General features: G+C 39.1%; 1 protein-coding gene across 6 annotated transcripts; it reads right to left on the reverse strand.

Annotated features, from left to right (window-relative positions):
- Window positions 1-857: 857 nt before the first annotated feature.
- On the reverse strand, window positions 858-22,273 carry LOC141919544 (protein-lysine methyltransferase METTL21E-like). 6 transcript variants are annotated; one of them, XM_074815339.1, is made up of 6 exons: window positions 22,097-22,273; window positions 20,339-20,423; window positions 16,143-16,234; window positions 7,697-7,854; window positions 5,078-5,195; window positions 858-4,142 (listed from the first exon to the last, which is right to left on the reverse strand). In XM_074815339.1, the coding sequence occupies exons 3-6, from the start codon at window positions 16,159-16,161 to the stop codon at window positions 3,718-3,720; spliced, it is 720 nt and encodes a 239-aa protein (XP_074671440.1). In that variant the 5' UTR covers window positions 16,162-16,234; window positions 20,339-20,423; window positions 22,097-22,273; the 3' UTR covers window positions 858-3,717. The 6 variants fall into 6 exon arrangements, with proteins under 6 accessions (XP_074671440.1, XP_074671438.1, XP_074671439.1 ...); XM_074815337.1 differs by lacking the exon at window positions 16,143-16,234 and adding an exon at window positions 21,309-21,417; XM_074815338.1 differs by lacking the exon at window positions 16,143-16,234 and adding an exon at window positions 21,283-21,417.
- Window positions 22,274-23,992: the final 1,719 nt, after the last annotated feature.

Below are 23,992 nucleotides of genomic sequence, written 5' to 3' on the forward strand. Positions count from 1 at the left end.
CTGTTATAAAAGGCAAAAACCCAGATCAGCAGGTTTAAGTAGTGCAAATGAAACCAGATCAGTAGGAGCTGCAACATCACAATTCAACAAGACAGAGCCAAAAACTCAATATGACCATATGGAAACCGTACAACGTTGAAAGTGTTTGTTACTTTGATGTTGAGAAGGAAAAGGCAATGATTTGTAAAAGACCTTGATGGAGATGTTACATAATAAGCAGCAAAGTAAATCACTATAATGATTTTTTATATACTTTATACAAAAAGAACCCTTCCTGAAAACATTAGCATTTGAAAAGCATATTGTTTGTGGAAAATCTAAAAAATACCATCAAGTTACTTAAATATATTGTTGCTCAATAAGTTATTCTTAGGTTGGAATACAGAAAATCCAAGGAATTGACTGAACCCATACCATACATCCCAATTTATCTCTTCAATTAATATGATTACCATGTCCTGGTTTTGACCAGGATGGAGTTAATTTTCATTGGAGTATTTCATACCATGTGATGTCATGCCCAGGGATTCAGGTGGGCCGGCTCTCTCTCTCTCTCTCTCTCTCTTTTTATTCAACCTATGAATTCTTTTCTTTTTGTCCCTCCCCTATTTCACCAGAGGGGGGAGAGGGGGAGATGAACGGCCGGCCTGTGGCGTCTGGCTGCCGGCTGAGTTCAAACCTCCACAACCATAACCCTCTATAAGACATGGTAAAAACCTGCCAGTTTAGGCAGCCTCTCTGGCATTCCTCATAGGTGGAGCTCTTTCATCCACAAATTTAACTGACCTTTTTTTTGCTCTGCCTTTCACAAACTACAGATACAAATGCAGTGTGTATCAGCAACATAATGCACTTCATGAATGACAACTTGATTCTTTATTTGAAATATTGGAACAAAGTACAAGTGATTATTAAAATTATGACTGACTTTAGGAGTCAGTAATACTTGACATTCCTGTGAGACTTGTTCTCAAAGAGCAGAAATAAACTCCATAGGCAAATGCCACATAAAACTTCACCCTCCATTGGTCATGGCTAATAACCTGCCCATCATACCAGAGGACAAAAGGTGGCTGTACAATAGAGCAGCCAGTCACTAGAGTTTTCCCAGGAAGCTTCACACAGCAGTGCTAGACAGACTTGTGAGAAAGAGGACTAATATTACATTACAGTAAACATTAACAAGCTGTTGGGCCTAAAGGGCCCAACCCTGAATCTGTTCTACAAACACATCTCCTGTTGACTTCAGCAGGAACTCGGGGGGGCAGCCTGTGGCCCAAATAGGAGGGATAATCGGCAGAACAACTATTTAAAAGTGATCACACTTAACTACTTTACTGTAGTCTTCCTTTTCCTCTTTAGCCTTCATCACTTTGTGGTTCACAAGATATTTTTGCTGTTACCCATTAATTACAGTGCCAATCCATTTATCCATGAAACATTTGTAAACAGAGATGTCCCTTGGGATGCAAGGATTAGAGTTTCAAGTGCAGTGGATTTGATGGTTGTGAGTTACGAGGAAGGAAGCAGGAAGAGGAAATCTGGAAGTGGCAGAGATCCATGTTTGTTTCTTTATTTAAACTGAACTACTTCAGTTAAACAGTGTGGAAAAAAAAATCTTTAGTTGTGCTTTTCTATAGCTGGATTGATCTAAGGACAAAAACATAATGACATCCATAAGTAGAGGTAATACTCCATACCAGCTGACACAGAGTCTCATTTTCTTGCTATACTGGTTGATCCAATAAAAGATGCTACCTCTACCTACAAATCTTGTCACAGGAAACTAACAGATGAGGATTAGAAGATTTTCATTAATAACCTCCAAGCCAAAAGCTCACATGTGATCTCCCAGCAGGATTGCCAGAAAGTAGAGTCAATGTACTTGGCTTCCTTTCTTCTCATCTTGCTGTCCTGGGCTAAGACATACTGATTGCTCTGGTATTATTACAGAGTCATCCTCAGTGGCTCACCAAGGATGCCTCCCTTACAGTCAGTAGCAAGAAAGATGGTCTACCCTCGTGCTATGGTTCCTAACCCTTTTTGAAGTCAGTCTCACTGTTGCCACCTCTTCTCTTTCTCTTCCACCATCTCACCTTCTCCCTACAGCTACATTTTCTCTGCAATTCTCCCTCAAACTCCAGATCCCTCCTGTCACATCCTCCCCCCAAAATTCTCTTTACCACCTCATTTCACACATGGGAACCCCAGCTCCCACTGGAAAAGCTTGGCAGCTTAGACTCTCCTCTCTGTAACACTTCATCTGTAATGCTGGGCACCTTTGTCCCAAATGTTTGGCTGGGAGTAAGAGTACATTCCAGTTATACCAGTCATTTTTATCATAGTTCTGTCCCATACTGTGCCAGGCAGCAAAGTAAGTAACCTGCATCTGTCACAGGAAGAGATACAAACACTAGTATGTTCTGGAAGTCGTCATAAAAAATGCTCGAATCTGACAATATATAAAAAACTCCTGGAGAGACTAGAAATAGGAGCTAAAAAATAAAGACTGACAGCCTTTAGAGCTCTCATATTACTCGAGAAATTGTCTGATACAGCAGAGGTAGTAAAACTCTGCCTGGACATTAGCACATTTCTTCTCTAACCTGCAAGGGACTTGAAGGTCTCTCACACTCAATTACAAACAGAAATCAGAAAATATGGGGTGTGCAAAGCATCATCTTTTTAACCTTTCCAAAACAAAGTTTTCTGATAGGCTTTCAAGGACATTGAGCTGACCACTGAAAACAGGAACACGCAGTACTGAGCGGCTAGGAGAAAAGTATTTTGTTTGCCCTTACTACAAAAACAAAAAGAAAATTTAAGCCTGCCCATGCCTCAGCCACACTGTGTCAGGCTGGTTTAGTTTTCTACCTCCAGTCACCACCAGCTGGCAGGACAAAACTCCTCTCTTGATGGCCACTATCATTTTTCCATTGTTGTTCCCTGAGGTCCAGATAACCGTCTATTTTTGGAGGAGCAAACCTCCAAGAATGTAAGGTCTTTGCAAAGGGCAGCTGGTGATATGCTGTACTCTTCTTATCCAAGACCTCTGTTCAAGCAACAAAACATTTAGCTTCCTCTTGCCTCATGTATGCAGCTGTCTGTTGAAGAATCCCTGAATCTAAATAAAAAATGGAAGGGGAAAAAAGCATAATCATTAAATCAAAGGGTAACTAATATTTTCTGTCCCTTTATTATGACAGTATATTTCCCAGGTGTGTGTGTGGGGGTGGGTCAGCTCATTTAGTGTCCTATCAAGGCTATTCAAAGGAAGGATTTACACAATAGTGAGAATAGGGAAAGATCAGATTTAACACCACAACTTCTAAATACAAATATTTATCATAGTCTTAAGTTTTAAACGATTAGTTGATCTTTTAAGACACCACTCAAAGCTGCAGTTGAAAGCTATTGGAAATATTAATTACATGACCCATAACAATAATGGATGGTAAGAATTCTGAAAGCTATTAGTGTTGTCAGCTTAGCACATAAAAGTCAAGAAAACATCAAAGATACATTTCTTCTGTGTATAAAACTATTGACAAATTGAATTTTGGAATTTGTTAGGGATGCACTAAGAATCTGATGTTTTGTTTTAGCTATCTCTAAAAATGTCATTCATGCAGGTGGTAGCAGCTACTAACATGGAAATTATTAAAAAGAGAACAAGCTGCAAAACAGCTGAAATTGTCACCTCCTTGTATCTCTCTTTCAGACTGTCAGTTTAGAAGGTCTGGCTTTCATCCTGCCTTTCCTCATTGCTTTATACAATGTTATGTTCAAACTGGGGAAATTAGAAATCACCTCTAAGTCAAACAGTGTCTGAAATCTACCCACAAATTGGTTCTCTTCGTCCAACCTAAATCTCATAGCCCACAGAATAACAGTGTCATTCTTGCACAAGTGATCAAAAGTTAGGAGGAGTTCATCCAGGAAGGGATGGTGGTAAACTACATCAGCAGCCATAATGTAGTCAAAGTGACAGGAAGACCTAGGAAAGTTCTTTTCCAGATCAATTCCCCAAGACAATTCCTTAACATGAGGCTGGTTCTTGCATTTCAGCTTTGTATTTTGAAGAACATTGTGCTGAAGGTTTCCCAGCAGTTCTGGCAAATCAGTGGCAGTCACAAGTGCACCTGTGGCAGAGAGAAAACCAACATAATCTTTGAATATACTTCAAGACATGAGAAAATCCCATTCAAAAAATCCATTGCACAAGGAACTGATTTTACCAGGTAGCCCTCACTGAAGGGAACAGAACAATGTAAACACTTCCAATAGCTCTTAGCCATTGTGCTTAAAATAAATATTTTTGGTTCCAAATAGTTCTACTTTACAGTTTGCCATCTAAATGCAGCTGGGGATGGGTGAGGAGAAATCAGCTACCTACTCCATCTTGATATCATATTGGTTAAAGTACAGTGAGCAACTAGATATTGAAGAATACCCGTTACTGACTCCAAGAAGTCAGCTTGAGATTTAAGCATGGCTTCAGGTTCTTTCCTTTTCACATAGGAAAAAGCTTTCTCAGACTACAGAAAGCTAAAATTCTGTTACAATGCAGAAGTCACTGATCTGGATTACTCTTTAGGAAGAATAGGCTACCATGACAGAAAACACAACAGTGTCTGTAGCAGAAATATCAAGTTGTTGGTCAGTTGCTGAAAGAAACTGCTGAACACAAATGGAAAGAAAGTGACCTGGCATCCAAGAGCTGTTTGGTCAATGGAAGGTGATGCATTGGTCATACCTACATCTGGCTTCATCTGGTTGCCACTCACACCCTGTGAGGCCATTAGTTTTTTATTTTGGTCCCCTGTTTAACACTGTTAATGACAACATCATTTACTGGGACCTCCTTTATTGCATCAATACACTCACAGCTTTACAGAAAAAAAAATAACAGACCTCGTTTCCAAACAAGCCTTTTGGAATTTACTTTTTTTTGCTCTTGGAAGCTTTCAAACAATAGTCTTTTAGTAGACTTCCTTTAGAAGAGCTACTTCCTTTGTCATCCAGTATTTATCTGAGAGATGTTTCCAAGAGCATAAGAGCAATGGTATGTACTCACCCAGTAAACTGGCTACTATGGAGACCAACCCAGTTCCAGCTCCAATTTCAATCACATTTTTGTCAACCAAATTGTATTGTTTAGAATTAGTTTCCAAAAAATAACACAGAACAAGAGCCTGTAGGGGAGGGAATCCATGAACATACTGAACAAATAAATGAAATAAATCCCTTCACTAAATATGCATTGTCATTTAAAAGCATGCAAAAAAATTCTTGTCTGTTCAAAAATTCATGTTTGTTAAAATGAGCAATACTCACTCATTCAAGCACTCTCCCTAAAGGATCACAGCTCACTATAATCTTTGAGCTCCATAGGCTGACAAAATAAATGCCACAACATGGCTCAGTATAGGCTTGCAAAGCATTACAGCCAGAAGGAACAACTGCAATTATCTAATCTGTCATGCTGCATAACATGAGCTATAAAATTCCGGTCAGCAATTCCTGCTTATAACTGCATCTACTTCTGGTTGAGTTAAAACTAGTCCTTCACAAAGACATCTTGATATAAGGACTGTTTGAGAGAGAAAATTCACAACAACCCTTGTTAAGCCCTTCCAATAGTTAATTATTCCTAACAATAATTAATTACCATCAAGATTCAAAAAGTACCAATAGATTTACCCCTTTTCTTAATTTTCAGTTTCTGTGTGCTTACCTTGTTAAGCTTAGCAAACTTTTATAGCAAACAAAGCCACAAAGAGCCTTCAACAACTGTATATATGCATTTATAAACTGTGATTAAGAAGCTTCTTCATCTTTTCTGCCCTGTCTCATCCTGACCAGTGAGTTTTAGTTCACTGTTGAAATAGAAATTGCTAATTTTATTTCTCTGGCAAAGATAGTTTCCAGCTTGTCTCCCGCATTTTTTCCCAGACTTTGATAATTATATAGTCTCCATTGACAAATACAGATGATGGTTGTCACATCTTCCTGCAATACAGACGACCATTTGGAAAGGCAATTATTAGTGGCTTAGTCTGGCACAGCAAAATTATGCTCTTATTTTTGCTTTTAACCAATTAAGAAGTAGAAGGAAAGGAAGAGAAAGACTGTTGACCCAATGTTGACATACCAGAAATCCAAACAAAGTTTTTTTCTTTCTACTTCTTATTTCAGAGCAAAAAGAGCAGGGTTTTTTTATGCAAACTTACATATATCTCATAATCAACAAAGCTTTGATGTACAATTAAGTCTGTGAGCACCAGGACTAATTAAAGCCAGGTTCCTAAAGATTGTGTCTGATGTTTGACTGACACTTAAAAACACATTACAGTAAGATTTTCTTAGTTCCATATATTCCTATAATTTCTTCCCTCAGAGTTTTGACATACTCTGTTGTAGAAACTGGCTGGCAGTATCAAAATTTCTGTGGATTACATTAGGGAAACTTTGAAATCTGGTTTCCTTTCCACAAAACATGCAGAAACTTTATTTTCCTTAAAGTTTCTGCCCTCTCAACAAATGTGGCTGACATTTTTCAGAAGAGTTCAAATACTGCTGGATGGAATAGGAAGGGAGAGCATGAAGAGACACAGACAGAAGGGTTGCCTTCATTCCACCGCAAAACTGGCTAAAATCCTTCCAGAATAAAGATATACTTTTCAGTACAGTCCATGATTTTGTGAGAATAATTGGCAGCCAGCCAAACTTTCCTTGAAGACATGCACTGAGGCTACAAAGAGATACAGTATAAATAACTTGTCCAGGTCTGCTAAGACAAGGAAAATTTTTTGGAGTTCAAAAGAGTAGAGTACACTAACTCTCCTCCGCTGAACTATGGCTGTACTTCTTAAAAATAGTATGATACTAGGAGGTTGATACCGTTGGGACAGAAATGGAGTCTCCTGGGTTTTAGTCCTCTCCCTCCTGGAGATGGTTCTGTTTCAGGGATGTTCTCTGAATGCTACAAGTGTCAATGGTGCATCGTGGCACCTCCCTGACCACAGTGGTTCCCTTCACTCTTAATTATTTCAGAACAGTCGGCTGCACTGCACAGATTCAAAACCTTGAAGAAGGCTTTTTGTATGATGGGCATGTTGATGGTTCTTATACCAAGAGCCAAGGACAGTGGTTCTCTCTGACTAGATTTCTGGCTGTTTAAGAAACTGAAAGCTCCAGGTGAACCTTTTCCCATGTCTGTATATTTACAAGGTAAATTTATTTCAACCTACATGAGTAGCTTCTATGAGTGCTAATACCTTGGTGAGCTCATACCACAGCTATTTCTGCAACCTGGATCTGCCTGCTATACAGCTGTCTGTATTTATAAAATGTACAGAAATGTAATCATCATGACTGCCATATTTCCTTCAAAATATGCTTGTAATGGGTCAATAGGATCAAAAGTTACTGGTAGGTGAGGAAGGGACACAAGATCATACATCTTGTGTCACGAGGCACAAGCAAGAAGTACCATTTAAGCTTTGAGAACTGGGAATCTATATGAAATTAGACTACATCCAGGTTTGGGATTTGCAGAACAGAGACAGAAGAGCACAGAATGTTTTCCTTGGCTTTACAGGATGCAACAAAATGTATTTATCATGCAAAACAAATTAAAAGTTCTAGAAGACTCCAAAACTAAAAAAATAACAATACTGCATAAATATTGTACCGATGGCCAGACGACTGCCCCATAACAATCAGTGGCTTCTGTAATTCTTATCTCATGGCCAGCAAAGTGAAAGCCTTCCCAGGCCTTATGAGTTATAAGAGCAGGGAAAAAACGCCTTCTCATGATTTCTGCAACTATCTGTTCATCTTCTTTTTCCCCTGGAAGCAAAAGTAGAAAAGGTCAAACAGGCTGAGTGAACTCATAATGAAACTACCACTTTATATTGAAAAGCTGATTTAGAAGCAAGAATGTGAATTACATCTGTGAGTAAAAATACATTTCATCATTAATGGTTAGCATGATACACAGGAAGTCTCCTGAATTTTAACTGAAGTTTTCAGTTTATGACCAAGTAATTTCTTTCCTGTTTTGCTGAAGAAGCCAAGTTCATAAAAAGTAAAGAAGAGGAATGTTACCGTATATTGCTTTCCATTTCAGCAATCCAAAAAATTTTTTAACTTCTTTTCCTTTCAAAAACAGCTGTTCTAGTATAGATGCTCACTGTCTTATGCACCCGGATTTTTTATTATTTTCCATATCCTTTCACTGTTCATTTTCCCCACATTATGGGTTTTTTTGACAGTAAACAAAAGGAGCCACAGTATCATTTATAAGTCTGTCACAAAACTTGTGAAACAGATCCTAGCAACACAAATTGTGACAGAGAGAGCAAAAGCACTGGTGTTGTCAGGAAAGCTTATCCACCCACCCCCACAGAGCCCTGTCAGAGGGATTCTTTCCAGTTGGCTTGATATCCTGAATGCCATCCCTGTTGCTAAGCAAAGGATATTTATGATAGCTAACCTAATCCCAGATAACTCTTCTAACAGGAGAGGATTCACTCTTTTTTAGCTGAATACCAAGCCAGTTTCAGTTTTGCCATCATCACACAAAGATGCACCACAATGTTACAAAAAAAATATGTAAGTGAAGTTGTCCAGACCATTTTCTTAGCAAAGTCTAAAATCATTCCAACTTTTCATAGGAAATTTGCTTTCACAGCCAACTATGATCTCTTGGCAAATTAGCTAAAGCAAAACATGTTTACAAGGTACACCTCCTAGAAAGCAAACCAGAGATTTAGATAACTGGGTTACCATCTTGTCCAAAGCAGAGTTTCTATATCAAGCCTACAGTTACCATCAAAATCACAGATATCAATATCAGGATCTGAACAGAAACTGCAGGCCCAATGGCTATTAAAAATGAAAACATTTATGTTTTAATCAGCATAAAACACATTGGTCTACTGAAGATTCTTCACAGTTTCTTCCCCCTCAAATCACTGCAGTCACAGGACATGATGGCCTCAAGTGTTGTGATTTGCTCTGCCATGTGCCTCAGTATTTTTATTGCCATAACCTATTGACAAAATCTCTGTCCCTTCCTTGCCATAGAAGGACCAAGGAACAAAATCAGGGGTGAACAAAGAAAGAGATAATATCAAACAAAAATACATCAGAAAGATGCTCAGGTTCATTAGTCAGTGCTTTAAGCTTGTAACTCAACTTACTCTGAGCATCAGAGGAAATTAGAGAATAGCAACAAACAAGGAAGAAAAAGCTAAAACATTCATGTTCAATCTTAGTATGTTGACACTAAGACATAGTCTGAAAGTTAAACAAATAAACAAAACCCAGCAACAAAAAACAGCTAACCAACCCATGGTACTCCAAGAATTTACTGGGGAGGGAACCCTAATCATGGTATACAGCAAAATTAAAAATAATGTAGCACATACACTACTGGAAAAAATATAAACAGTATAATTCTATAAAGGTAACTTAAATAAAATAGTCAACATTGAAACTATGATATTTTAAGATGTTAGGAAATGAGTGGTATGTGGCAGTCCATTAAATCTTCTGCAAGCCTCTAATGTTAAGTGGAGATAAAACACATGCATCATTGTGCCTGCAAGCAGGGAACTGTGCACAAACATGAGTTAAGTGCCAGAGAAATGCTGCTCCAGGGCAAAATTAATCTTTTCTTATGAAAGAATTAATATGAAGCTGTCTTATTATACATATCGTAAGTGCATTTAGGATATCCTGTTTCCAGACATACCAGATATAGTCTGCTTTTAATCTTCTCTGATTGCTTAGAGCAGTCTGATCTTGTTCTGTGATCAGTGCTAGCTGTGGAAGTAAAAAGCTGTTCCTTCTATTACCTCCCAATTACAACCATTTTTCTTGATTCTTCCTTCCTTGACATTTGTTTTGGATTTAATTTTGTCAAAAAGCTGTAACTTATTAAGTTTTACCTTATAAAGCTTCTGTCAGAAGATCTGTAAAACTTTAGCAGTATTAAAGCTGCCCCTCTAGTGCTCAATAAACATTTCTCACCTATTCCCTACATTATCAGCAATCTTTCTACTTAAGGCTTGCATAGCACCTATGCTAACAGAGTTTGTAGGCCACTGTTCCCTACCTGAGCTAAATTGTCCACACACTGGAAAGAAGAATCCCAAATCTGCTGATTAATAACAGCACTTAGATCTTTGGCCATTTTATCCCTTCGGTAATCCCACAGGTGGATTATCTGGAGAAGTTTACATAATTTTTATACTTTTGTCTTCCCCTTAAGATCTTACTATTGTGGAGAATCAAAAAGAGTATATGTTTCATCAGAGGCATCACGTGGTAGACAGACTTGAAAACCCTAATGAGAAATTTTATCAGGACCAGGATGCTAATGATTTTGACGAAGAGTACTGACAAAACAAGGAGTGCAGACTTTTAGTCAGATTTTCTTACTTACACAGGTTCCCCTTCATACTGCAAAAGTCACTCTTCTATTTTCTGCTTTATCTCTTTCAGAATAACTAAACTTCTTGGGGGACAAAGGAAAGAAGTTAAATTTTCTGTAACTGCCTTCAGAGCAGTTAGAACAGAAAAATAACAAAGTAGGGGTAAATCTTTCAAGCAACAAGAAAATTGTTAGCAGAGTAAGCAAAAACCAAGCGAGAGCAAGTCTTTTAAATACTTGCAAACACTGAGAAAGTTCTGCTGGTACTTTGATCAAAGTAGTTTCTTGATAACAGCTGCAAAAAGCTGATTAGGAAGTTATTCACCTGGAACTGTTTATCTCTGTGTTAGTCCATATTCTCTTGTTCAAGAAGAAAAAATCTTGGAATTATAACTCAATTAATCACTGCTTCTTGTGAACAGGGAAGAGCTTGTGGGAGAAGTAAAGGTTGGAGGCCATCTAGGGTGCAGTGATCATGAGATGATTGAGTTTTCGATCCTTGGAGAAACAAAGAGAGGGGTTAGTAAAACTGCCACCTTAGACTTCCGGAGGGCAAACTTTGACCTGTTCAAAAGACTGATTAACAAAATCCCTTGGGAGGCTGCCCTGAAGGAAATGGGAGTCCAGGAAGGCTGGACATACTTCAAGAGAGAAGTCTTAAAGGCACAGGAGCAGGTTGTTCCCATCTGCCAAAAAACAAGCAGGCGGGGAAGGAGACTGGCCTGGCTAAACAGGGACCTTCGGCTGGATCTCAAGAACAAAAGGAGAATCTATTGCCTTTGGAAGAGGGGCCAGGTCTCTCATGAAGACTATGAAGATGTAGTGAATCTATGCAGGGTGAACATTAGGAGAGCCAAAGCGCAGCTAGAGCTCAACTTGGCTACAGCTGTTAAGGATAACAAAAAATGTTTCTATAAATTCGTTAACAGCAAAAGGAGGATTAGGGAAAATCTCCCTCCTTTATTGGATCCAGAGGGAAACATGGTAACTAAGGATGAGGAAAAGGCTGAGGTGCTCAACGCCTACTTTGCCTCAGTCTTTAGCAGTGGAACTGGCTGTTCCCTGGACACTCAGCCTCATGAGCTAGGAGATGGGGAGGGGAAGCAGAATGAGGTCAGCACAATTAAAGAGGAAGTGGTCAGAGACCTGCTACACCACTTGGATGCACACAAGTCTGTGGGACTGGATGGGATACAGCCAAGGGTGCTGAAAGAGTTGGCAGATGTGCTCACCAAGCCGCTGTCCATGATTTACCTGAAGTCATGGCTAACTGGGGAGGTCCCATTGGACTGGAGGGTAGCAAATGTGACACCCATCTACAAGAGAGGCAGGAAGGAGGATCCAGGAAATTATAGACCTGTCAGTCTGACCTCGGTGCCAGGGAAGGTCATGGAACAGGTCATCTCGAGTGCCATTAAAAGTCATATAATGGACAACCAGGGGATCAGGCCTAGTCAGCATGGGTTTATGAAAGGCAGGTCCTGCCTGACAAACCTGATCTCCTTCTATGACAGGATGACCCAACTATTGGATGAGGGAAACGCTGTGGATATTATCTACCTGGATTTTTTAAAAGCATTCAACACAGTTCCCCATGGGATTCTCATAGAAAAACTGGCTGCCCATGGCCTGGATGAGCGAACGGTCTGCTGGGTCAAGCACTGGCTGGATGGACGGTCCCAGAGAGTGGTGGTCAATGGAGCTAAATCCAGCTGGAGGCCGGTCACAAGTGGTGTTCCTCAGGGCTTGGTGTTGGGACCATTTCTGTTTAACATCTTTATTGATGATCTTGACAAGGACATAGAGTGTATTATCAGTAAATTCGCAGATGACACCAAGTTAAGCATGAGTGTCAATCTGCATGAGGATAGGGAGGGTCTACAGAGAGACTTGTATAGATTGGATCAGTGGGCCAATGTTAACGGGATGAGCTTCAACAAGGCTAAGTGCCAGGTCATGCACTTGGGCCACAACAACCCCATGCATGGCTACAGGCTTGGGGAGGTGTGGCTGGAGAGCTGTCTGGAAGAGGAGGATCTGGGGGTTCTAACTGACAAGCAGCTGAACATGAGCCCAAGTGGCCAAGAAAGCCAACGGCATCCTGGCTTGTATTAGAAATAGTGCGACCAGCAGAAGTAGGGAGGTGATAGTCCCCCTGTACTCTGCACTGGTGAGGCCACACCTGGAGTATTGTGTCCAGTTTCAGGCACCTCAATACGAGAGAGATATCGAGGTGCTGGAGCGAGTGCAGAGGAGGGCAACGAAGATGGTGAAGGTCCTGGAGAACAGATCCTATGAGGAGAGATTAAAGGAGCTGGGACTGTTCAGTTTGAGGAGGAGAAGGCTAAGGGGAGACCTCATCACTCTCTACAACTACCTCAAAGGACATGGTAGAGAGGTTAGTGCTGGTCTCTTCTCATAGGTGATTAGTGACAGAACAAGAGGGAATGGCCTTAAACTCCAACAGGGGAGGTTTAGACTGGACATTAGGAAAAAAATTTTTCACAGAAAGAGGGGTTAGACAGGGAATAGGCTACCCAGGGAGGTGGTGGAGTCACCATCCCTGGATGTGTTTAAGGGTCATTTGGATGAGATGTTGCAGGATATGGTGTAGGGGACAACTTTGTAGAATAGGGCTGATGGTTGGACTCGATGATCCCAAGGGTCTTTTCCAACCTGAATGATCCTGTGATTCTATGAATGGATTTTAATGACATTTAAAGACAACCGATCTGACTCAGCAGTAGAATTGGGTCAGACAATAGAAGAGGAGACCTGACAGACCTGGCTCTCAATTCTTGTAAGAATGGAAGTGCATAATAGGCATTTCCAGCAATACTACTTGAGTACTTGACTAAACTGTCAGAACTTAAAGGTCTACTAAGACTGCTTCGTCCCTTCTTCATTTGTCTGGATATGACCAGGTAGGTTTGCCCTCACCCCTCTTCTGTGATTTGGAGAGGCATGGAAGTGGTATATACATAGAATGACTTTCTTCAGCCTATTCATCTCTTTGCACAAGCATGTATACATAGAAACCACTGGAGTTTCAGATGCTAGAACTGTATTTACATTAAGATCAAACAGTCTGACCCTGTTCAGGTAACATATAGAAATAGACATAATTTTTGTTGGTGAAACAGATAGTGATCCTTTGGTCTTGAACTTGTATTCACAAAGAAGTTTCTGTCTACAGATGCCTCAAATTCTTCTGATACAGAATTTTAATGTCTTCAAATTTCTTAAGACTTTCTGCCTAATAGGTTAATTTGTTACTGCGTTCTTTGAAATATTGCAGGTCAAGTATTGTTTATGATAAATGTCTAACACCTTTGGAGCATGTTCTTTGAACTCCTCTGATTTTAAGTCAGTAACAGAGCTGAGGGAGAAAAGTTGTATACTGCTGACACATCTTGCACTATATCAACCACATCATTAAGAGAACAGCATAAATACCATTCTCAAAGGCAAAGCAATCATCATTATTACAACTGAAATGTGAACATAGTTTTCCAAAGAGACATACTAAATCATGTGGAAGACTGCAGTTGTGAAGTCAGTGACAGGTTAGTTAGAGAACGCACGTCAAGCTGCAAAATCTTGTGTAGGGAACCAGAGGATTTTGCTGACACATTCAAATGTCAGATGAAATGTTTTGTATTAGGACAAATCCTAAAGAAAGAAAAGGACATGAGTTCTGCTGAGACAGAATAGGTAGAAATAGTACCTGTTTAGAAATGTGCTATATGATCAGCTGTTTTCTTTACACCAATTGTCATAAAATCATGCTTGGGAGTATACAGCTCCATCAGGAAACAGTAAACTCAAAATTCAGTTGGGTATCTTTCATCAATTAATAGCATATGTTAAATCTCTTACTGCATAACTAATGATACTGCCTACATTAATGCAATCTCTACTGAATAAAAAGGGAATAGAAACAGGCACTGTTAAACAGCACTTAAAATGCAGGAAAACCAGCAAAGACAAGAGGGCTAAATTAAAATTATATTTAAAAAAAAAAAAAAAAAACACTGTCTAGATACCTGAATTAAAATGAGACTAAAAAAGAAAGTGAAATGACCTTTCCACACAAAAGCTGTGAAGAATATACTAGCAGTCAATATCTCCATTTTCAGACTCATTCACAAATAGCACACAGAGTAACATCCTTCGAGTACTTCGCTAATGGCTTAGGACAGCGTTAATTCAGAAACAGTCATTTCACCCAATGATTCATGAAAACAACCTACAGTGGAAAAAATACAGATTAGTCTCAAGTGCTGGCTTGACCCTGTTTAATCTCTTGAGGTCAAATGGTGTCACATCTTATGGTGATAAGGAAATAAGATCCAACCATCTTCTGCTTCTCTTCTGCTTTGATGGATCTTCTCCAACTGGCAAAAAGAATGAAATCCAAGCCTTCAGCATGAACTTGACCTGACAAAGTTCAGCCCTACAGCAACATATTCTCCCTTCTTCAGAAGCAGTATACTCTCACCTGCAGAGTTTAGATTTAAAATTTACCATTTAGACTTGTACTTACAAATATTTTAAGAACCATGTATCAACAGTTGTGAAGACACACATGGTTCCTCTAAGACTTCTCAGCAACTGCCTCTGAGTCTGATGAACACAATAGGACTACCTGTGCTGACATTACTGATAGAGTAATTCATGAGAGAAAGTCCCAAGAATTCACAATAGCCAGGACTCTTCAGATCTCCCCCCTCTGGACACAGAACTGGGGTCATTCAAAGCGAAGATTCAAGATGTAATTTTTATATATACAATATATATATGTCATATACATCACATATATACATATATATATATATATAAAACAGCTATCTATATATCCCAACATCAAGAAGATACCTGCAGAAAGATCAGTAAAGGAACAGATCTGCAACCAGTTCTGTAACTGTAAGAGATGACTGGAGAAGAATTACATTACTACACTGATAGGAAACAACAGAAGGTAGCCCTATGAACCCATCCAGGTTCTTCCAATGGCTCAGAATTTTACCCCAAATCCACATGAGGTCCCAATTCTAAGGGACTCTGGAGTCTCACAATTTTTACTGAGCTACTGACATCTCAGGAGCAGACCCCTGGTCTGGCAAGCATTACAGATGGCTCCATGGAAACATAAACAATCCCGAATCACAGAATAGTCCCCAAATTGCAGGTGGCATCACTTAAGTATATTTATTTCATTATATATACTTATTTTTATTTCATTCTATTCCATTACAGCCTACAGACCCTTAAAGGAAGGGGTTAGGAGTGAAATCTTATCATGCCCTTGACTTTTCAGAAGTCAAGATGTAACCTACACCTTTCTAAGTACTGTTCCAGTACTTATCTAAACTTCACAGTGAATTTTTCCTTACTTCATCCCTACCTACTAAAAGGCAAATGATCATGTAATCGAGCATAGGTATTCAAGTACATGAATTACAAGCTCAACCTGCTGAAGTGACGGCAATGACAAGGTATATTATATTGATTAATCTGAGATACTACGTCAGGGTAATATAATGCTTGAAATTTTATACTTTGAAATGCAGAAATACAAAACTGCCGCCCACAGGCAGCCTTTTCTCAGCCAAGAGACAAGGTGCACTTAGCTCAGAGCATGAGGAGACAAGAATAGGAGAGGGGTATGCTCACAGTATCCAGTCTTTGTATTTACCCAGGCTTGAGAGGCACATTTTCAATTTGAAATTCACATCACTGATATCCCAGCCCCATCCAAGTCACCAGTCATCCAAAACAATTAGAAGGCTGAAAAATAGAAGTACTGTAGTCAGATTATCTCACGAACACATAATGAATTCAAACGTGTCAGGTACTTCCCTTGTTACTTCCTCATGTTTGTCTGTCATTGAAAACATCTACAGGTCTAGGCTCAGCAGCTATTTAATCTCTAAAGATAACTAAATGATTTGACTATAAAAGCAGACTGTTTTCTTAAATTAGAAGGTCTAATGTACGTTATAAAAGGCCAACAGCTAATTTCCTGATGGATAGGAAGGCTCTGGATGAGTAATTTAGACACTGTAAGCCATCTTTTACCTTGCCGGGTCAAGAGGGCTTTGTGACATTGAAAGCTCTTACTTCCTTGTAACAACATGCCAGAACACACCAGGTGCCACAGCCAGCGGAACAGAAGGAACTCAATAAAATGCCTGCCAATTTTCCCTACCAATAATTCTGGATTTCTAAAATATTCCTTTGAGGAAAGGACGTGAAAGTAACCTAACAACCAATCCATGCAAACATACCATCTTTCTTGTGTGGTAGTTGAGAAATATTTAATTTATTGTTGAAATGCAGCTACTACAAAGGGGAAAGATGTGAAAACAGAAAAGACGGGCACATGGCTGAGAGGGGAGAATATGTTACAGAATTCTCTACAGAGTTAACGCACACTTTGATTATCTGAGTGTTGCCTCCAGTTTCTGTTCTATCCATACATAAGAAGTTTCCATTTATGTTTAGCAATGTCTTCAGCAAAAGCAGGTCTACTTGATGGGAGGAGAGAAAAGGAACAGAGAAGAATTATTTCATCAAATTAGTACACCTGATTTTTACTATAATATTGGAATGCTGCCACTTTCAAACAAAAGAGCTCAGACATTCAGAGAAGATGTATTTTTAGACTGTTCTGATTTGCTGTGAAGGTGCAGTTTAGCTCTAGTCACTTCTTAATTGTTTTATACTCATGTCTTATTCCACACTACCTCTTTTAGTCTTTCTGTGGAGACAGTTTGTTGCCTAGGAGGAGTAGAATTTGAGTTCTGATATTTCAGGTCAATCCTGCAGTGAAGAAAACATACGTAGGTAAATAATGGTGTGACTTCCATGAGTTTGGGGATTTCTTTTTAATGTTTTTGAGATGAGAATTAATGGAATAGGTTGTTTGGTTGTCCTTTTTTTTTTTTTTTTTTTTTTTTTTTAAGATAGAAGCATAATTCAAAGCTAAGAGACAAAAAAGAGGAAGATGAAAGAAGGGAAGGCAGGTGGTAGGAAGATATAGCAAAAGTGCCATTTATATATGGTATAAATAGGCTCATTTTTTAACCAGCACTGTTAATTATAAAGTCTGCTATATAAAGAATGGTTCATCAATTTAAGCACTCATAAAATGGGAGGAACTGGGTGCTGGACCTTCCTCAGAAGGCTTCAAATTTGCAACTCGCTCACCCAAGGAGTGTGTTCCAAGCCACCCCACAGAAGCAGGTGCTTCCCCTCCCCTCCATCACCACCAGAGGAGGGCTATCAGAAAACCAGGATTGCAAGAATCATGTTACAAGGACAACAACCAAGGAAAAGGCCAGCTATGAATTGGGCATTCCATTGTGAAGAAGCAGACTTGGGCTTCATGCTCTGGTCCCAGGCTGGTTTTCACATTTTATAGCAAAGTCTCTGAAGTCAATGGAAAAGTGTCAGTGGGGAAGGATGTGAGAAAGGTAAGAAGTGTCTTTAGAAGTAACCCAGGAAATAGGAATGAGACACTAAGTCACTCCCTCTTCCCAGCTGAATATCTTAACTTCTAAGTTACAGGGTCAAGCTGCTTTACACTTGCCTCCATTCCAACTACGTCCCATCTAAGGCATCTTTCTGGACTCCACCTAGAGACCTGAAATGATGGCACGAATTGCTATCAATTAGGACATCTGTCAAGCAGGGTAAGTAAGGAGGAGTGTGTCCCTTCTAAAATGCTGGCAGATATGTGAAGGCTACCAGGTCAGCATTTTCTCAGGATATTTATGGATTAAAAACTGAGCCCTGGCCAAGTGAAGTGAGATAATGGAGTGTCAAGGACAAGTACAGTTTGCAAACTTACTCTCCTCCTTTTGTCTCAGAGATAAAATTATTCTGGTGTGAGTTCAAATAATGCAACTGTGGTAAAGTAATTTAGTCTCAAGAAATCAAGACAGGAGTGGAAGAATCTGATCTTAGAAAAGTTTAGCCAAGGAGAGTTAAAGCTAGTGATCAAGAGAAATCATAAGAGGAAAGAAAAGATGCAGGTGTGATGGAGAACTGATTGGATAGAGGCACCAGAGGAAAGATGAGGATGGATGAGGACCTACCTGTGAGCTGAGAACCGGGAGTAATGGGAATCATGAACAAGAACAAAGAGTTTTAACCTGGAGAACTTGTGACAAGCCAATTAAGAAGGAAAGGGGAAGGCACGAAATATAAAGAGCTCAGACTGGAACTTGCAGAGAAACTGAACTGGAGGAAGAACCTTCAGAAACAGAGATTGAGACTGGGTAGGTGGAGTCAAATGAAATGAGAATGGAGAAGGTGGTAGAGGAAAAGGATGAGAACAAGGAAGGCACAGGCTCAGGGTGACTGAGCAGATAAGTCTCCATGCAGCATATTCAGCACTCTTCCACCTGGCATGGAATTTAATACGCCTGGTGTCAGATGAAACTGTAAAGATAATCCATTTTCCATTCATGTCTCCTCATCCTCTTAAACTAGTGTTTCTAGACATGGAAGAGAGCTACCTGCTATTGCTATCAACACAGTTACTCTGTTAGCTAAGTGGAATATATTTCTGCATTTCATCTAAAGATTCTGCCCTACCGACTAATTTTCATTACATTGACCTAATGTCCCAGAACTCAATTTATTTTCATAGTTCAAAATCTTAAAAAATTACATGCAGACTCACTCCTCCCCACCCTGAATCCTGCATGAAGAGAGCATCAATATTAGAGAGCCAAGCTTGCAGAAGCGTAGAAATGCCTGCGCAACTTTACCTCAGTCCTCAGGTACTACAGAATACATAATAAGTCATCAATATTTCAGTCTTTAGCAGCTCTATCTTTAATATTTATACTTCTAGCTCTTTCTTCCCCCAACAATCATGCTTCATAGGATCAACTTGAGCTCTTTGTTCAAGTTAGAATTACACAATAAGAAAGGGAATTGCATTAAAGAAAATCTCCAGATAAAAGCACTTGAACAGTGTTTTGTGGAACAGAATCTATGCCAATCTCTATCAGCCATCTTCTTGTGCAATGTCAGCTTTCCAGAGAAGGTCATCAATTTGGGGTACTTTAAAAAAAGCATTCAAAAGCAAAATAACAAACATTAGCTTCATTAAGCAAATAATTAGTTTTCAGTATTGAAGTCAGGTCCAAAGCTCCACCTTGCCTCACTGAACAGGTAGCAAAGAAAAACCAGACACTGAGCTCTCTTGAAAAAGCAGAAGCCCAAAAGTCTGGCTTTACATGCACCAAGACTCAGCTGAGATTTTAAACGAAAATATTATGAAAAATAAAATAATTTTTTTAAAAAACCCTCCTTTCACATTCAGCTGTAGAATGTAACTAGACCACATCCCAAAACAACACACGCACTTGCCCTAAAACCTTGTTTACTCCTGGTGACCCCTAAAAGGAGACTGCTCATGATGCTTTAGGATCTTGAAAGATGTGCAGCCATGAACTTGCTTAAGAGAAAAAGCTGCCAACAGCCCCTGAAGGTATTTGAAGATTAGATTTGAGGCTGCCTAGACAGAAACCAAGCTTGTAATGACCAATTCTCCCTAATTGACACCCCGCTAACAAACCTCTCCTGAATAGCTTGATCGTAATCACGGCTTCATTCCCTGGAACCAGTCGCAGGCAAGATGCCAGGCACTGGTAGGAAACCGCCGGGACCAGAGTATGCGGGCATAGCAGATACTTACTGCATAGGTAGAATACTACAACAGTGCTATCTGTTGTATTTTCTGTACAAGTGCCATAAACACAGAAAAAAAAAAATGAATGAGAAGATAGCTCATTGTCAGCAAGACACTTTGTTCCTTATAGATAACAATATTCCTAAGTGCAATAAGAAAATGTAGTGAAGTAAGAAACATTTTACCTTCTTTTCTTTCCAATTCTCTTATCAGTTCATTTTGTAGATTATTATGTTGTGATGATGTCAAATCCATACTGTGCCACAAAATCTGGGACAGAGAAACACAAGCATGCCTGAATAAAGGCTTTAATTCTTTTTCCCCACATAACCTTCACAAAAAAAAAAAATTTTTACATGTATTATGCTATAATTTACTTCTATTGATAATAAAGACATGTAGACACATAAATATCAGTATTCAAAGCATAAAGAAACCAGAAGCAGCAAACTAGTTCAACTGTTCTACTCTCAAAGAGGTGAAAAAGCAAGTAGATTTAAAAAAAAAAAAAAAAAAAAAGCTTTGATAAACATTTAAAACTATTTTATGAAATTTTAAAATAAGAATCAATTCAAATCAGGGTTGGTAGACTTACAAACAATTGAAAGGTAGCAACAAAAGTCTGAATGAGAAAAAATGCACTAAAAGGGTCTAATCTTGTTTGAATTAATTGGCTTGGAAGGGAAGGAAACAACCTATTAATAAAAGTTGCACATGAGAATAAGTGGGAAGCAGGAGCTAACATGCAGAACAGAATGAGTATGTGCCTATAAAAAAAGACACAGAACATGCAGACTTGGGAGAAAAAATTAATAGGAAAAGTATGACAGAGTAAAATACAATTTTCTGCTGTCTGCAGACAACCAACAGTCTCCAATTCTTGGTATTTTACATTCAGGAAAACACTGAGTTCACAGAAAAAAAAAAAAATCAGTGCTCTGATAATTTTTAAAGCTCTTATGCTGTCATATGGAAATCTCACTGATTTTTGCAGAAATGGTTGAAGGCAGAATACAGTTTATCTACAGACATCTAAAAACCCAATAGGGATGCAATTAAACAATGCAATGGGTGAAGGAGTACCTCTATCTAGTTAAAAAAAAAAAAAAAAAAAAGAGTGAAAACATACACTGAATACCAAGAAAAATTCCTCACAGTGCAAAGCCTTAGGCAGGTTTTCCTCTCAAGGCTTCAGACAAAGGAGGACAGCATAGAACAGGCCTGTCTTCCTAGAAAGGATGCACCATACTTTCTTGACTTCACACTACAAAAGGCATACAGGTTTAATGTTTAACCTTATCATCACGATGCCAGCAGCCATTAACCTATCTGAAGGTGAAAAATAACTCTGGGGGCTTCTACACACCACTGTAACTTGTAGAACAAAACTACTGCTATTATATTTATGTCTATCTATGAACTTAGCAATAGTAACATCATTACGGGGGGAACAGAAAACAGGTTCAACAGGATTCAAAGTCTTTGTATGCATCTTCAGAATAACAAGTAGTATTAGAAACTACTGGGATATTAAGTAGTAAATGTTAACACACATCTATCAGCTTGTCATCTACCTCAGAAGCCTAAAAAAGACCTTTTTTTTTTCTCATTAGAGTAAAAATAACAGGTTAATAATCAGTCCCTTTGCATTCTGAAGGACAAACAATGTTGCACTATAAAATCACCCGTAAAGGGAAAACCTTTGTACTTTGTGGTCCTCTACTTTTTTTTTTTTTTCCTTCTAAAAATATCCTTTGAGGTACACTGAACCACACAACAACCCCTCTGACTTATATAGAAATTCAGGAGTACTACAAGCAACTAAAGAGTGCAGAACAGCTGGGTTGCTGAGTTACGCTGTTTAAAGTAAATGATACAAAGTAGTTTAAAGACACAGGCAAGTGAAATACCACTGGCATCTGCTGCATTTCAGTCAACCTTACCTGAATCTCCTGTGGCTTTCCGAAGATGGTACTCAAACAGAAAAGTCCCTATCTGCCCGGTTGTTTCCCTGGCAGGCAGAAGTGCACTCCAAGGCATGTGTCACACACTGCCTACACCTCCACACACCAGCAGCAATAATAAATCCTGACAGCTGCAGCACAAGCACAAAGTGGGCACCACACACACCGCGTCCCTTGCGTCAGGGAGCTGGTTTCGTAACAGCAGCAGGCACCCAGTCAACGGAGCTCCAACCAGCAAAGCAACCAACTTCGGAGTACTTTTTTACAAAAATAAGATAGCGGTGTAGCGTTAGTAACCACTCACTGTTCCTAAAAAGTAACCAAAGAGCTAAATATCATTCTTCAGAGTCAAAGGGGTCTTCCAAGCACCAAGGGCAATTTACAAAGGGGCGGGGGTGCATTTGTGGCAGGGGTATATAAATGCGCGCTCACGTTGGAATGCGGAACTCTAACAAGGCACAGAACCCCCAAAATCCTAGCACACTTTACCCCATAAGACAGCTGTCAATGTGCATAAATATACACATACCACTCCTCTTTTGTACATACAAGTGGCACATTCACTGAATGGATCACAACCACTTACTGTCATGGGAACAAATACTTTAAGTATCTTTAAGACTTCCCTTATTTAGCCTATAATCAATTCAAGACAGGAACTGCCTCTTACTTTACACAGTTTTTAGCAAAATTAGACTTCAACCTCAATTTGGGTTTCTAGGTGCCATTGAAAAAGAATAAATTATTGTACAAGAATACTAAACAAGCCCTACAGAGAACTGAAGGTCTCTGTACTTTACCATACTTGGTAGAAGTTAGTAGGAGCTCTTTTACATTTAGAAACTATCAAACAAATCACCAAGACCTAATCTACACTTTTAAAGCAAAATTCAGTAATACTAATGATTTACAAAACACTGCTGTAAACTGGCTGTCCAGGTTGAGAATTTGCTTAAAAAGTGATGATCTTTTATAAAAGTGGTATCAAAAGGAATAGTTTTTGCCCAGTAAACACTGTACATGAACTCTCTGCAACTACAAGGGCCAAATCCTACCCAGTTCACCTCAGCCCTTCATCCTTTTAGAGGAGGCTAACGTTTCATACAAAACTTATTTGTATGGACTTGGACTTTCAAACAATGAAACAATAAGAAATGAAGTAAAATATTAAATGAGAAAACAAAAAAAGCAAGAAGGGGGACTAAAATGTAATGTAAAAACCCACCTATGACTGGCAGCATTCAGTGATTTTCCGTCTTAATCCACAGGAGCTACAAATAAATTCTACAATCATTCAGCAAGACAGGTGAGGTGGAGGGAAGTCTGAGCTTAACACATTGTTTCTCTCACAACTTAATCCAACATGAGTGCTGCAACCAGTGGGTACCTCTGAACGCCACTTTTGCAGACAAATTCTTTGGACATGGTCACATAACTCCAAGTCTAGAAACATGATATTTACATTCAGAACATCAACAATTACGGCACCTCAGATTATATAAGGACTTACTATACCGTCTGATTTTCCGTGACATTTTACGAGGGCTTACATTGTCTCATGAATGGGTCGCTAAGCAACATAACTTCAAGCACAAAACTTTTGAGACAGGCATAGTGAAGGGAATAAGGAAAACAACACTAACTAAACTGATTTTCCTTCTCTCAGCACCTAGAAATAATCCAAGTTGCTTTCAAAATTTCATTTAAATTTGAAGTTAAGGAAGCAACAGATTGCATGCGATTTTTAACATCTCACCTCAGAACGCAAATGAATGGGCATAACATTTTGGCTTAATTTAAAAATCTCAAAACAGAGAACTTATCACGTCTAATCTAGGTCTTTATGAGTAAATGTGCTAAAATTTCTTTTTCATC

The sequence above is a fragment of the Strix aluco genome, chromosome 2 (genome assembly GCF_031877795.1).
Source record: "Strix aluco isolate bStrAlu1 chromosome 2, bStrAlu1.hap1, whole genome shotgun sequence".
NCBI lineage: Eukaryota > Metazoa > Chordata > Aves > Strigiformes > Strigidae > Strix > Strix aluco.